The sequence below is a fragment of the Notamacropus eugenii genome, chromosome 2 (assembly GCF_028372415.1).
Source record: "Notamacropus eugenii isolate mMacEug1 chromosome 2, mMacEug1.pri_v2, whole genome shotgun sequence".
Lineage (NCBI taxonomy): Eukaryota > Metazoa > Chordata > Mammalia > Diprotodontia > Macropodidae > Notamacropus > Notamacropus eugenii.
The window spans coordinates 137,476,529-137,491,167 of NC_092873.1; the positions used below are offsets into that span (position 1 = coordinate 137,476,529).

Consider the following 14,639-nt stretch of genomic DNA (forward strand, 5'->3'; position numbering starts at 1 on the left):
AAAAAAACAAAAGGAAATATATTTTAAAACAATAGCGTGATTTTAAATTTCTGCGAGTCATGAAATATGACAATCTCTGAAGGATTAAAGTTGAGAACCATCCAAAGGGATGAGTGAGTAAAAACAGTTGGTAACACATTATAAATGAATAAATGTCAGAGAAATGGCATAGATAATATCATAAGAGAGCTGTATAACTGAAAAAACAGATAAATATTTAGGAAAATAAATAACGGGTAGATATTCTATATATGTAATGAGTATGCATGCAATGTAGAGAGATCTAGTGGATCTCAATTATTCCTAAAAGCAGTAATTATTAAAACTATTTAGTACTTTTTGAAAAATAGAAAACCAGGTTAGTATGACTAAGTAAGCAAGAATTAGAAGGAATCTAAGTCAATAGCCCATTGTTTGATATATTCAAGAACATAAAATACTTGGAAAAGGATTTCTTTTCAAGAAGAACAGGTAGGAAAACTGAAAATCAACTTAGTTAAATATTATTTTAGACCATCTTCTTATAATTCATTCCAAATGGACCAGTGGCCTACGTATTTAAGACCCATCCAAAAAATAAGTTAAAGAGTTAGAGGAGAAAGGAAAGAGAGAAATTTCACAACTGTAGCTAAAGGGAAAATTCTTAAAAAGGGAAATGATAAAGGAGAAAGAGACCATTCTATGTATACAAAATGAAAAGACTTGCACAAACAAAATCAACATAGCTATGGTAAACAGTGAAACTATTAATAGGAAAAGAAACTGTATAAAACTTATCTGAATTTGGGTTTGCATTGGTATATGATTTCTAATGAGGAGCTCCCTTTACCAGTGTAGATAAGTATCTGCTTAGCAACTTAAATTAATTGTAATGGGGTCCCTGGGAGTGCTAAGCAATGTGGCTACTATATGTCATAGAAGGGACTTACACTGGAATCTGAGACCAGGTTCCTATTCAATTGACTTTGTTGCCTTCCTCTATTAGATATCTCTGCATAAAGGCTTGATTGCTAAAGTATAGAAGCAATTGACACAATTACATAAGAACAAGGGTCCTTAATGATGAAGGCGTATGAAAGTTGCTTTTTTTTTTTAAATAATTGTAAACTATCAACAACGATGTTAAAGATTCCTAAGACAGTTGATGTTTGAAAGACTGAGGGAAGATTGGCACACTAATACATGATTAGTGGAGGTGTTAATTGATCCAATCATTCTGGAAAATAATTAGTAATTATGAATCATTATGTAGAATTATTCATACTCTTTTACCTAGAGATCCCAATATTCTGTGTATATCCCAAGAAGTTCAAGGCAGAAATAAATATACTATATGAACTAAAATATTTATCACTCCTTTTTTTGGTAGCAAAACATAAAATAAGTAAAATAAAACCTAGAAACTAAGTAGGAATCTATCTCTTGGGAAGTGTATTAGCAATTTACACCTAAATATGTAAAATTATTATATTGTAAGAAAAAACAATATAGTAGATTAGGAGACAAAAAAGAGCAGACTTGTAGGAACTGAAGTAGAAAACAGTATACCAGAAAAAACAATATATACACTGACTATAGCGAAGTAAATAGAAAGAACACTAAAATGAAAACAAACACTGCAATTGTATCAACCAGTCTTATACCAGAAGAGATGAGGAGATGCACCTTATCCCTTTTCTTAAACAGAAAAGTCTCTACCTAAGGAGTGTAGCCTGTGAAATCAATGGAATTTTTCTGTTAATTGGTTTGGCTTATTTTCTTTCTTACCAGGGAAAATAGATAGGGATGTGTGAGGCATAGAATTTGTTTGGCCATTCTAAAAACAATCATATATCCAGAAATGACTGTGATGTCAAAACAAAAAATATCGATAAAACTTTGAGTTAGTTAACAAGAATTTATTAAGTACTTATTATGTGTCAGATACTGTGCTAAGTACTAGGAATACAAAGAAAAAGCAAATATTGCCCTTTCCCTCAAGTTCACTTTCTAATCAGAGAGAAAACATGTAAATACCTAGGTACATACAAGATATATACAGAGTAGATGGAAATCAACCATACAGGGAAATGGACAAGCAACTGGAGAAGACCCAGAGAGACCTCCCACAGAAGGCAGAACTTGAGCTGAGTCTTATAGGAAGCCAGTTAGGAAAACTAAGAGGTAGAATTGAAGAGGGAAAGTATTCTAGGTATGGAATATAACCAGTACAAAGTTAAAGGAATGGATGGTTTTTTTTGTAAGGAATATCAAGTAAGACAATTCAGCTGGATTCTAAAATGCATAGAGAATAAAAAGTGAAAAAAAAATTGGAAGGAACCAGGTTGTGAAGGTTTTAAATTCCCAACAGAGGACTTTGTCTTTCATCTTGGTGGTCACAGAGAAGCACTGGAGTTTACTGAGTGGATCATATGGGATGGTGACCTATCTTTAGAAAAATCACTTTGGCATCTAAGTAAAGGATGATATGGAGTGGGAGTGAGGCAGTGTGGTAGGGAGAGATTTGCAGAATGAAAACTGAGAAATAAAAATAGCTAGAAGAATATTCTCAGCACTTGGATGACACCCTTTGGAAGATTTATAGGAGGAAATGGACAAGAACTACTTTATTACAGGTCTAGGTAGCTAGGTGAGGCAGTGCATGAAGTGATGGACTTGGAGTTAGGTCAAATCATGTCTCAGACACTTTCCTTAACTGTATCAGCCTGGGCACATCACTAAGACTCAGTTTCCTCATCTGTAAAAAGAGAATAATCATAGTGTTTCCTGCACAGGGTTGTTGTATGCAATGAAAATAAATAAAGAAATAATGGAATAAATAAAGTGTTTGCTAAACCATAAAGTGCTATACAAATATTAGCTATCATCATCATATTAGCAGTAGTAGTAGCACCCACACTGATGAGATCACAGAATTGTGGAAGGATTAAAGTAATTATCCTAAACAGTCAAGTATATGAAGCATTCTGATTTTTATGCATCTTCACTTGAATATTCATCATCTGTTGACATTTACTTAACAATTGCCAAAGGAATTTTTAGCTGGAGCAGGTTTCTAAGTTTCTTGCCCAGTGGATTTGCACAGGCAGAGCTTACATTAGCTTCTATCTTTAGATTAAATGGAGCTTCTCATTGTGATGAAATTATTAAATGGTGATGACAGGTCACTTAAGAAAGATAATCAGACATCATTAGAGAAAAGAGGATTTTGGTAAGATCTCGGTTGGAAGAGAATTCAGCAGTCATGGAATCGTATGTTTAGAACTAGAAAGCATCTTAGAATTCATTTAGTTCATACCTTTTGATTTGCAGATGAGGAATTGGAGGATCCAAGAGATTCAGATCATACAGGTATTAAGGTATAACCTTCCCCGATAGTCATACAGGTTTTAAACATTAGAGTTGGTTGGTCCAGTGGAAAGAATAATGATGGTGGAATCCAAGGACACCAGTGCAAATCCTTACTCTCATGCTTACCCCTTTTGTGACTTTGGGCAAGCTATTTAACCTCCCTAAGCCTCAGTTTCCTGATATGTAAAATGAGAGGATTGCCTCTGAGTGCTCTTCTAGCTTTAGAACTGAGATTCTATTTCACAGTACTTTTCTTCCAGATGAGTGCCATCTGATAACCATTTAATGCAAGTATATCCAATATTTGGTATTCTGTTATGATATTTCAACTGTTCTCCTCTTGTCCTCTCATCCCCAAGCTGCAACAGGATTCTAGCATCTATGACATTAAGCTTGAAAATACTTAAATTTCTTCCTGACTCTTGCCTCTTCAGAGAGGGTGTCCATTGAACGATTTCTACGAGGCACCAGAAATCACTGTCTTAATCTTCCTCCTCCTCTTATTTTTTCTTTGTCTCTTTCTCCTTCCTGTTCTTTCCTTTTCCTTCTTCTTTTATTTCTTCTTCCCCTCCTCTCTACCTCTCTGTTCCTCCATTCTCTTCTTGGCTCTTGAATCCCAAATGAATTCACTCTGAGTTCCATATTGACCTTTCCAGTTAAAGAGTATTTCTCTTTCTTTTGAGATTGAGATATCACACGTTATAATAGGCATTTCTTCAGGAAATGTTCCTGTAATTTAAACTCTAGCTGGCTCCAGTAGATTAAGAATAAAAGGAATTCTCTGAAAGATATGTTATACTGCTACATCAGTCTTTATATAGCAACAGCTTTTATTTATGTAGGATTACAAGATTTCCAAAGAGGCATTTTTGAGACTGTTTTATTCTACTAACATGTCTTACTAGGATTGTCCACAGGATGGTGGTAATATTAAAATTTATTTATCTGAGGCCTTCCCATCTTGACACTACCAAGAAAAGTGCTAATTATTTATTACCCATTGTGGTAGTTGGGTATTGTGATAAAGGCACTTGATTTTGAAGGACTGAATGAAGGGAAATTATTTTCACATATAAAACATTATGAACATATTAGTGCTATGTGCTTACTTCTGATTCAGGTCAGGTTTGAAGCTGACTTACAGGTGAAGCACTCTTTACCTTATTCTTTATTGTTTGAGCTATTAATCAACAAATCAGCATGTATTTATAAAGTACCTAGTTTGTACCAGGCATTGTGCAGTTCATAGAAAGACAAGAAGTAAAATAATCTGTACTCTCAGGAAGCTTGTATTCACTGTAATTTCTCTGGTGCCTATTAATCTTTTTAATAGAAAATGTAGATGCAACATAGAGCCACATCTTTGTTCCCTGAAGATTCTCATCAGCCTTAGTTGTGTGTGTGTGTGTGTGTGTGTGTGTGTGTGTGTGTGTGTGTGTGTGTGTGTAGGGATGGGGGAGGGGATCTTCTTGTTGAAAAGAAAGAAAAGGAAATAGCAAAAAGAGAAAGAAAGAAAGAAAGCTAAAAAAGACAAAGCTTGGTTGACTTTTTTTCTATTTAATAAATGAAGGGTCCCTGGCTATGCTGGAGCAATATTTTTTTTTCAGTTATTCCTCCTCAATGGTATATTGCAGTACCTCCACAACAAAACCTATTGCGCGCTGAATGATACACTTGACTACAGTGACTTTAAGCATATCACTACTCTTTCTGACCTTGGCACACAACAGAAATCTAAATCCTCTTCACCTGTTTATTCCAACACTAATGATAAAAAAAAATTGAATACTAAAATCTTTTTTTTTTAAAAAAAAAGTAAACTTTAGTATGGCCAATCTGTATGTGATAAAGCTTGTGCATAATAGTATGACAAATCCCATCAGGCTGTTATCAAATAACTATTGAACAAGGCACTGCTGGCCCATAAGCTACATTAAATTGAGGCAATTAAATTTACTCACCTGGAGGGATTTAATTCAATATCATTTGCTAAGATATTGGTGGATTTCTGAACGTTTTTAACTTGATTTCTGCTTATATTAATAACTTGAAAGTTGGAAGAATTTTGACTCATCAAGTGCTTATTTCTACCTTGTATACAGGGTATATGTAAAAAATGCGCAATAAATTGTAAAAATGATTGAAGTGGGTTTTTTGTTGTTGTTATGTTACTTTTTAATTTAGAAAGAAGGAGTTTATGTTCAAACCCTGGCTTCAACTACTAGCTTTAAATATTAGTTTTGTAATACAGGGTGAGTCATATAATCATTTCAAGCCTGAGCTTCTTTGTCTGTAAAAAGGGAAAAGGATATACCTCACTGGATTGCTGCATGATTTTTAAATCTTGATGGTGAACTATTATTCTTGCTACTCTATGCCAATAAGTACTTTCCTTTATGCCAAAGACCCAGATCTGTAGTGGAAAAGGATCTCAAGAGGCCATCCATTCCAAACCCCTCCTCATTTTAGAAATATTGATACTGAGGTCAGGGAAGATAAGGCCATACACTTTGTGAGTGTTAGAGGCAGAATTTCAACCCAGATCTTCCTAACTCCAAGTGCAGACTTCTGTCCACTAAACACACTGCCTCTTAATATCTTAAAGAAAAGACACCAAGAAAAAATTGAAAGGAGATGATTTTGCTGAAAGAGCTGGGTAATACTAAAGAAGGCACAGATTAGACTGATTTAGAAAAGAGCAGAAAATAATGGAAAAGAGCTAAGTGTTCTATTTCATATTGATTACTGGAAATAAAATATATTTCTCAATTTCTTTTTTGTGATATGCTATTGCCATCATATAATTTATAAGTAGAATTAAGTACAAATAACTACTTTAAGACTACCATGAGCATCAATATATTTCATGCAAATATTTCTGTTATTTTAGTATTACGTGATTTTTTATTCAGATTAATATTCTTTAAAGACTCTGATATTATACTTTAAAGTAGATTTCTAAATGTCTCTTGAGAGCTGCAATTTTTAGATGTTATACTCTCTAGTTGTTGGGTTATTTTTCAAGTATATAGGATCTTGACCTCACTATATTGGCAATTAATTGTTTTAATCAATTGATCAACAAGCATTTATTAAGTACCTACTCTGTGCCAGACACTCTGCAAGGAGCTGGGGAAAAAAGAAAGAAAGAAAGAAACAGTGCCTTTTCTCAAGAGCTTCCATTTTATGAAGATAGCATGTACATATACAAATATCTACAAAATAAATGCAGATAGGTGGTTTTTTGTTTTGTTTTGTTTTTTTAGGTGTGTGGGGAGTACTTTGAAACACTAGCAGATGAGATAATCAGGAAGATGATGTAGGTGATGCTAAATTTAAACTGTGAAGGAAGTTTTCAGTTCTAAGCAGTAGAGATAGACAGATTAGCATTTAAGTCATGCTAGGTACCCTATGCCAAAGTACAGAGACAGGAGATGTAGTGTTGTATGTGACAAGCACCAAGAAAAACAGTTTGATGAAACAATAGAGAGAATGAAAAGAAGTTAATGATAAAGGTAGAAAAGTAGGTTGGAGACAGATTATGAAGGACTTTAAATTTCAAACAGGAGTTTGTATTTTATCCTACAGGTAATAAGGAAACAGTGGTATTTATTGAGCACAGGATTAAGGTTAAATGATTAGGTCTGTGATTTAGCAAACTCATTTGGTAGTAGTGTGGAAGAGGGCAAAGAGACGATTAGGAAGCTATTTCAATAGTTCAGACATGAAGTGAGTAGACCCTGAATCAAAGTGGTGACTGTGGGAGTGGAGGGAAGGAGATATAAAAGATTTTGTGAAGACATGCATTTAGGAAAATCCTTCCTCTACCCTCATCATATAATTACAGAATTTCAGAGGAACCTCAAAGGCCATCTATTCACCCCTTACCTAAGAGAGTCCTACAATAGCATACCAAACAAGAAGTAATCCATAGTTGGCTTGAAGACATCCAGTGCAAGACAGCATATTCTGCTTCTGTATAGCTCCAATTATTAGAAAGGATTTTTTTCCAGAATATCCCTTGAGTTTTTCTCTTCACAGCTTCTCCTCATTGCTCATTCTTCTGGGCCCAAGCAGGATAAATGCATTCCCTCATCTATAACAACCCTCCATCCATTGTTGGCTGCCTGCTGGAGTAATCTACCTGGATATCCCATAGATATCCCAAACTCAGCACATCCAAAATAGAACTCATTATTTCCCCTTCCCCACAAATTCATCCCCATTCTTCCAGTCACTCAGGTTTACAACCTCAAAATCTTTCTCAGTTCTCCAGTCTCCCTCACTCTCTCATAGTCAGTTTCCATGTCTTATCAATTCTACCATTACAGCATATTTTGCATCTGCCCTTTTCTCTTTACTTTTGTATTTTGTTAGTTTTTTTAGCCCTTAGTTTTACTTACCAGTTCAGTTGAGGTTTTTTTTTTTTTATTTGCTGTTTTAATTTTATCTCTACCTTGATTTCACAATTTCTCTTTTTGTGTTTGGTTGGGTTTTTTGATTTGTTGCCATAAAGAAGCCTATTCACTGAATGGATGTATCTCACTCAAAGCGAGAATGCTATAAGACCTTAGCCTGAGAGGATCAGGGTCTCCCACTGCAACCTGGACCATCTCCAGTCGTCCAGATGAACATCAGGCCACTGCACCCAGATGGCTCAGGAGAAGAAAATGAGGCTGGTGACCTCGCACAGCCCTCCCTCACTCAAATCAAAGTTAACTGCAAGTCATGTCATCATCTTGATGTCATGGTCCTCTTCAAGAAAGAAGGACAAACACAACAACAATCATACTAACTGAAGCCCTCATCACCTTTCCTAATGAGTTTACATTCAAATAACCTTAAAGATCACTTTCAGTGAAAATGCTATCTAACCATGCTTGCCATACTTTGTACTTGTTAAGGTAAATTTTTGAAGACAAATGTAATGCTTGACATTTGTTCTTATTAAATCTCACTTTTAGATTTAGCTTAGTTATATAGCTTGTCAAGAAGATTTGACCATTCAATTCATTAACTATCCCTAACACCCTTTCTATTATCTGCAAATTTGTTAAGCATGTCATCTTCAAAGTTATCCAAATCATTGATTTTAAAAAAGCTCAGCATCATTGGACTAAACATAGATCCCTGGGGCACTCCACTGGAGAACTCCTGCCAGGCTGACATTAATCAAACGTTAATTACTGCTCTTCAAGTCCAGCCATTCAGCCTGTTGTGAATTCATATGATTCTTATAGAGTCTCCCATATCTTTCCAGGTTTTTCAGGTGTTTTGCTTCAATCTAGGTAAACTATTTTCTTCAATACCCTATTCTAACAATTCAGTAAAATCTGTCAAAAAAGGAAATAGGGTGTGGTTTCACATCATTATTTCTTGCTCAAGCCATGCTGGCTCACTGTGATCACTCTTTACTTTTCTGGATGTTAAATAATATCTCTTTTGCAATACTCTAGAATTTCTCCCCAAATCAAAATCAAGTCCTTTAAGCTATCATTTGCATACTCTATTCTCTGTCCTGTTTTGAAATCTGAGAAATTATCCCTCCTTTCATTCTTTGGTACTTCTCCCATTCCTAGTAGAATTAAAAATATCCTTGGTGGTAGCTCAGCAGTCAAATACTCAGGGCTACTATACCAAAAAGGTATAGCAGAGCATAATGTATGTAAATCTTGAGTCTTCAGTAGAGTTGTTACCACTTTTTCAGAGAATAAAAAGTAGGCTCTAGAATGTATCTCTGATTTAACTTCATGTTTTCTTAAGCTTCAGCACTTTTAATGGAGAGACTCTCCCAAATCTAATGTCAGAATAGGGAGAAAAAACACTAATGGTAAATTATGACATCTTTTTATTAGTCTTACACTTTACACTGATCTTTCTGCAGTTTCAGACTCTATTATCATCATCATCATCATCATCATCATCATCATCTTCATCATCATCATTATGTATCATTATTATTATTTAAAGTAATAATAAAACCATTAGAGTACACTATCCTAGAAAGCAAGAGGTTAGAGAATATTAAGGATGCCAATGATGCCCCAGATTGTAGAAATATATGTATTTGTATGTGTGTGTGTATACATATGCATATACATATACATACATATATATACATACATATACATACACATATATTGTGTTTGTCCTTCGTTTCAAAAAAGACTATAACATCAGATAAATGATGGCATAACTTGCACTTGACTTTGTTTTGAGGGAGGGAGGGCTATTCAAGGTCACCAGGCTCACTTTGTCCTCCTGAGCCATCTGAATCCAGCAACCAAATATTCATCAGGATGACTAGAGAAGGCCCAGGATGCAATGGGAGACCTTGGCCCGTTTAGACTAGACCTTTTGAAGTAGTCACTTTCAGGCCATTGAGTGAATAGACCTCATTAAGAAGTAGTCAGGGAATGACCTTTTAATGAGCAAAAGACAAAAAAATAAGTAAATCTAACCGGGAGGGAAAGAGAAACTGTTACTATTGATAATCACTTGAAGCCAGCCATTAAGTGGAGCTTGGGCAGGGACCTATTGTTGTCCAACCTATGGGCTTCAGAGTGCACTGGGTTTAAGGTTTTGGGAATAAGAAGGAAAGAAGGAAAGAAGGAAGGAAAGAAGGAAGGAAGGAAAGAAGGAAGGAAGGAAGGAAGGAAGGAAGGAAGGAAGGAAGGAAGGAAGGAAGGAAGGAAGGAAGGAAGGAAGGAAGGAAGGAAGGAAAGAAGGAAGGAAGGAAAGAAGGAAGGAAGGAAGGAAGGAAGGAAGGAAGGAAGGAAGGAAGGAAGGAAGGAAGGAAGGAAAGGACATCTAGTCAGTAAACCCCAAAGAAAGGGGAGAGGGAGACATAAGGGAGAGGATGAGCTGGGTTACCCAATTAACTGGGTCCCCACTCAGGCAGCTCAATCTACTCACAGGTTGTGTTTGTCCTTCCTCTTTGAAGAAGACCATGACATCAGAAAAATGATGACATGATTTGTGCTTCACTTTGATTTGAGTGAGGGAGGGCTGTGCAAGGTCACTTTCTCCTCCTGAGCCATCTGAATCCAGTCACATACACACATACGTATATACACACATACATATATATACATATACATACACACACATATGTGTATATGTATGTATATATGTGTATATATATAGATATATAATTATATAATATATAATAATCTTCATTATTACCATACTAGAATTTATAAAACACTTTTAGATTTGTGAAGTAATTCACATATATCATCCCATTTGATCTCCACCCCAAACTCTGTGAAGTAGGCACTATTATTATCGCCATTTTATAGATGAGGAAACTGCTCTTTAAACATGGAAGTTCCTCAGGACTTTATCCTTGATCCTCTCTCCTCTGTTCTCTTGTTAATCTTGCCCATATCCGATTATCATTTGGAATCATATCTACCCCAATGACTTCAATTGTGACATTTGTGAAATATGCCCAAATTTCTACTGCATATTTCCACCTCAATTTATCAGTGGCACCTTTCACTCAACCCTTCAAAATCTGTTTTATCTGTCCTCCTAAAAAGCCTTTTCTTCCCCTTTTTTATCTACTTCTTTTGATGGTTCCAGCATCTTCCCAGTCATCCATTCATTTTCCTTCCTTTAAGTCCTAGTAGCCTCTTCCACAAAACCTGTTCTGACCACCTCTTGCAGCTTGGTAACAAAGTAGATAGAAAATTTGACCTGAAGTCAGGAAGACCTTGACCTCCAAAGTTATCTCTAACTCTTCCCTCTCTCATACTCCACATTTCAACCAGTTGCCTAGTCATGTCAATTCTACCTTTACAGTAAGCCATTATAGATTTTGAGCTAGAAGAGATTTCTGACGTCACATCTAGTCCACATGCTTTATTTTTTTTTTTTAATCAAGGTACTAAGGCCCAGATAAGTAAAATGATTTCCCTGAGATCACACAGGTAAAAACTGACAGGGCCAAAGTTTGAACTGTCCTTCTCTGTCTCTAGAAGCACTGAATCATTATTTCTTGTCTATGCTTTATCTTTTATAAATTTACTGCAACTAAGTTCAGTTTTTCCTTTGTTTTTCTCTTGCCTATTCCATATATGCCTCCTTCCAAACCATTCTTGAAAATGTTACCAAAGAAGCCTTCCTGATATACTGGTTTAATTATGCCATTCCTCTAACCATTCATCACTCAAAAATTTTCAGAGACTTTCCCTTGATTCTTGAATTAAATATAAGTTCCCAATCTTGGAATTCATTGTTTTGTTTTGTTTTTTACAATATGGCAATAATTTATCTTTTTCCATTCTTATACCACACTTCTGCCCCTGTATCTATTTAGTCTGTGTTGAAATCAAACTGCACTATTTCCCCATCCCTATACCTTTTGTGGCCATCTCCCCTATTTTTTCCTTTATTTTCACTATCTACTATTCCTGGAATGCATCATGGCTCATTTTAGTTTTGTGAAGCACTTTCAAGTTCCAATATTTGTCCAGGCTCTTCCACAAAAACTTACCTATCCACCTCTTAACAGCTAGGTTTTATTGCTCAATCATTCAACGTGAATGACCCCAAATGGGGTTTTCCTGGCAAAGATACTGGAGTGGTTTGCCATTTCCTTTTCCTTTGCAGCTAGATAACATCATGAATTGAGAGCCTGGAGTCTGGAAGACTTTGGCTTCAGACAATTAACACTGAGGCCCTGAGTTATCAGTCATGACTCTGGCAAATTACATCAGTTTCCTCAACTGTTAAATGGGAATAATGATAATAATCCCTATTTCACAGAGCACTTGTGAAGATCAAGTGATTTAATATTTGTAAAGTGCTTGATATAATGTCTGGCACAAAATAGTCATTTAATAAATGTAATTTCCCTTCTTCTTCCTTTCCCTTGTCCCCAATTAACAATGATTAATCCCTTCTCACATTTCTCCACAGACACTTAACCTGGACCTCTTCATTGCACTTACCCTACTCCCCTGTGTACCATAGTTAATTTTCTATGTCATCACCTGTCCCCATTTGTTGTAAACTCCTTGAAAGCAGGGTCTAGAGCAGGGGTGGGAAACCTGACTTCAAGGCCACAGGAATAAAAGGATTTGTTCTGTGAAGTTTGGATTCAGTCAAAGGACCATACTTGAGGACCTAGAAGGCCACCTGTGGCCTTGAGGCTGAAGGTTCTCCAAACCTGGTAGAGTATAATTATCTTTACACCCCCAGCATCTGTCAAAACACCCTGGCTGAAGGAGGTACTTAATAAATGCTTGTTTATTTGACCTGGCTTGTATTCAAGCGTCAAGTATCCACACTTCCCTTCATAATAAATTAACTAGGAAGAATGAACAGAAGGTATTTTTACAGAGAAGTTTTTAGGCAGTTAGTTATAGCATTAACTCAGCCCTTGCCTCTTGATCTGACATGAAAGGGCCCTTCAAGATCATCTAATCTTACTCGCTCATTTTATAGATTATGAAACTAACACCCAGAGAGTAATCAGTGGCAGCACTATTAATTTTACAGCTGAAAGAGCTGAATTTCTTTAGCTACTTAAACTTAAAAAAAAAAACAAAACCTCTAAAGATCCCTACCTTTTGTTAAATGTTTAGGAGGTTACAAAATTCAGAGCTGTATTCTTCAGCACAAGCTGACTAAATGGCCTGTGTTAGCGTGATATGCACATATTTTTTGGATGAAGTTCCATATCTGTGCTGTGAAGTGAATGGGGCAAAATCCCTAAACTAATTCTTAAATTATTATTTTCAATGCATGTATTCAGAGTTTCTCTGAATACCCTGATTAAGCAAGTTGCCCATTTTTACCATATTGAAAAACTACTTTTTTTCCTTTAATTTGAAAACAAACATAAATTATTTTAATTTTGGTATCTAAGCCCAAACTTTTGCCCCAGGAGATACTTGCTCATTCCATGAATTTGACACATTTGCAATTTTGTACATCTCAAAAAGAAAACAGTCCCCTAACAATTAATTGACATATTTCTAAATGCATTTCTTTACTCAAGTCGAAATAGAGTAATGAAGATTCTGATATTTATTTCATTTTTTGCCTATCGCAGATCAAAGAGCACCTTGCCAAAGGTCAGAGAATGTTGGCAGGTGATGGGATGTCCCAGGTGACCAAGACCCTGTTGGATTTAACTCAGAGGAAAAATTTTTATGCAGGAGACCTTCTAATATCAGTGGAAATTCTACGAAATGTGACAGATACATTTAAAAGGGCAAGCTACATTCCTGCATCTGATGGTGTACAGGTAAGAGACAAGAGGACATAAAAGAAGGGAGTGTTTGAGAGAAAATCAATTTACTGATCTGAGGAACTAGGGCCAGGGTTGGACACAGGGCAAGAAGCTTGGCAGAATGGAAAGAGCATTTGGTTTTGAGGAGGAGGATTTTGAGTACTATTCTCCTTTTGGAAAAAATGACCTTGATTCACTTACAGTATTTCATTCTGTGCCTCAGTGCCCCATACCACACACACACACAGAAGAAGCCAATAATATTTCTCACAAAGATAATGAGATCTATGAAGTGCTCTGAGCTTCTCAGATTAAAAAAAAAATTATCAAAATTTTAAACCAATATTACAAAGACCTTATTTTCACAGTTAACCACCACTTAGCCATGGGAAAATATAGAAACTTTTCATTAGATCCTGTAGGAACATATTGGGTATCCCAAGAATTTTAAGTTTCTTTTGCTTTCATTTTATAAATTAATAAACATGACCTAGGATGTTTTAAGAGCAGGGAGTAGTCATATTGTGCTGATATTACTATAGTCAGGAAATATTAATAAATGGATTTCTTAAAAGAAAAAAATCCAGTAATTCACAGTCTATTTTTCAAGTATGAAAAGACTGTATTGTTGTTTTATAGTAAATCCATTCAAGTTCAGACTGAAGTCCAAGCACTCAAGAGTCTCAGCATTTCTCTGGCCACAAAAACAATTAAAGCTCTTTCAACAGGGTAGTCGTGTTTTGATGCAGGTCCAATTTGAATTTTGAATTAACTCTTTTTAAGCTATAGGCTGACTCATTACAGATGAGAACACTGTTGCTGATCCGTGCATTTCCAGCATAATGACCTATCCTTATATCTCTTTGCATAAAGTTCATTAAAATAAGGGTTTGGCAGAACTCCCAGATGAGATTTTTTTTTCAGCCAACTCTTCATTTGGAGTTGTATTTGCATTATTCAGGAAGAGGAGATTTCCAAAGTAAATGATAGTTAGCCTTTATAAAATGTTTTAAGGTTTGCAAAGTCCTTTATATATATAATTTCA

General features: G+C 35.6%; 1 protein-coding gene across 4 annotated transcripts in view; it reads left to right on the forward strand.

Annotated features, from left to right (window-relative positions):
• ADGRB3 (adhesion G protein-coupled receptor B3) overlaps positions 1-14,639 on the forward strand; it is an 897,850-nt gene that overhangs the window by 414,445 nt on the left and 468,766 nt on the right. For all 4 annotated transcript variants that reach the window (XM_072642564.1, XM_072642566.1, XM_072642567.1 and 1 more), the window contains exon 11: positions 13,415-13,609. In XM_072642564.1, the coding sequence (XP_072498665.1) occupies positions 13,415-13,609 (195 nt within the window). The remainder of the gene's footprint in view (positions 1-13,414; positions 13,610-14,639) is intronic.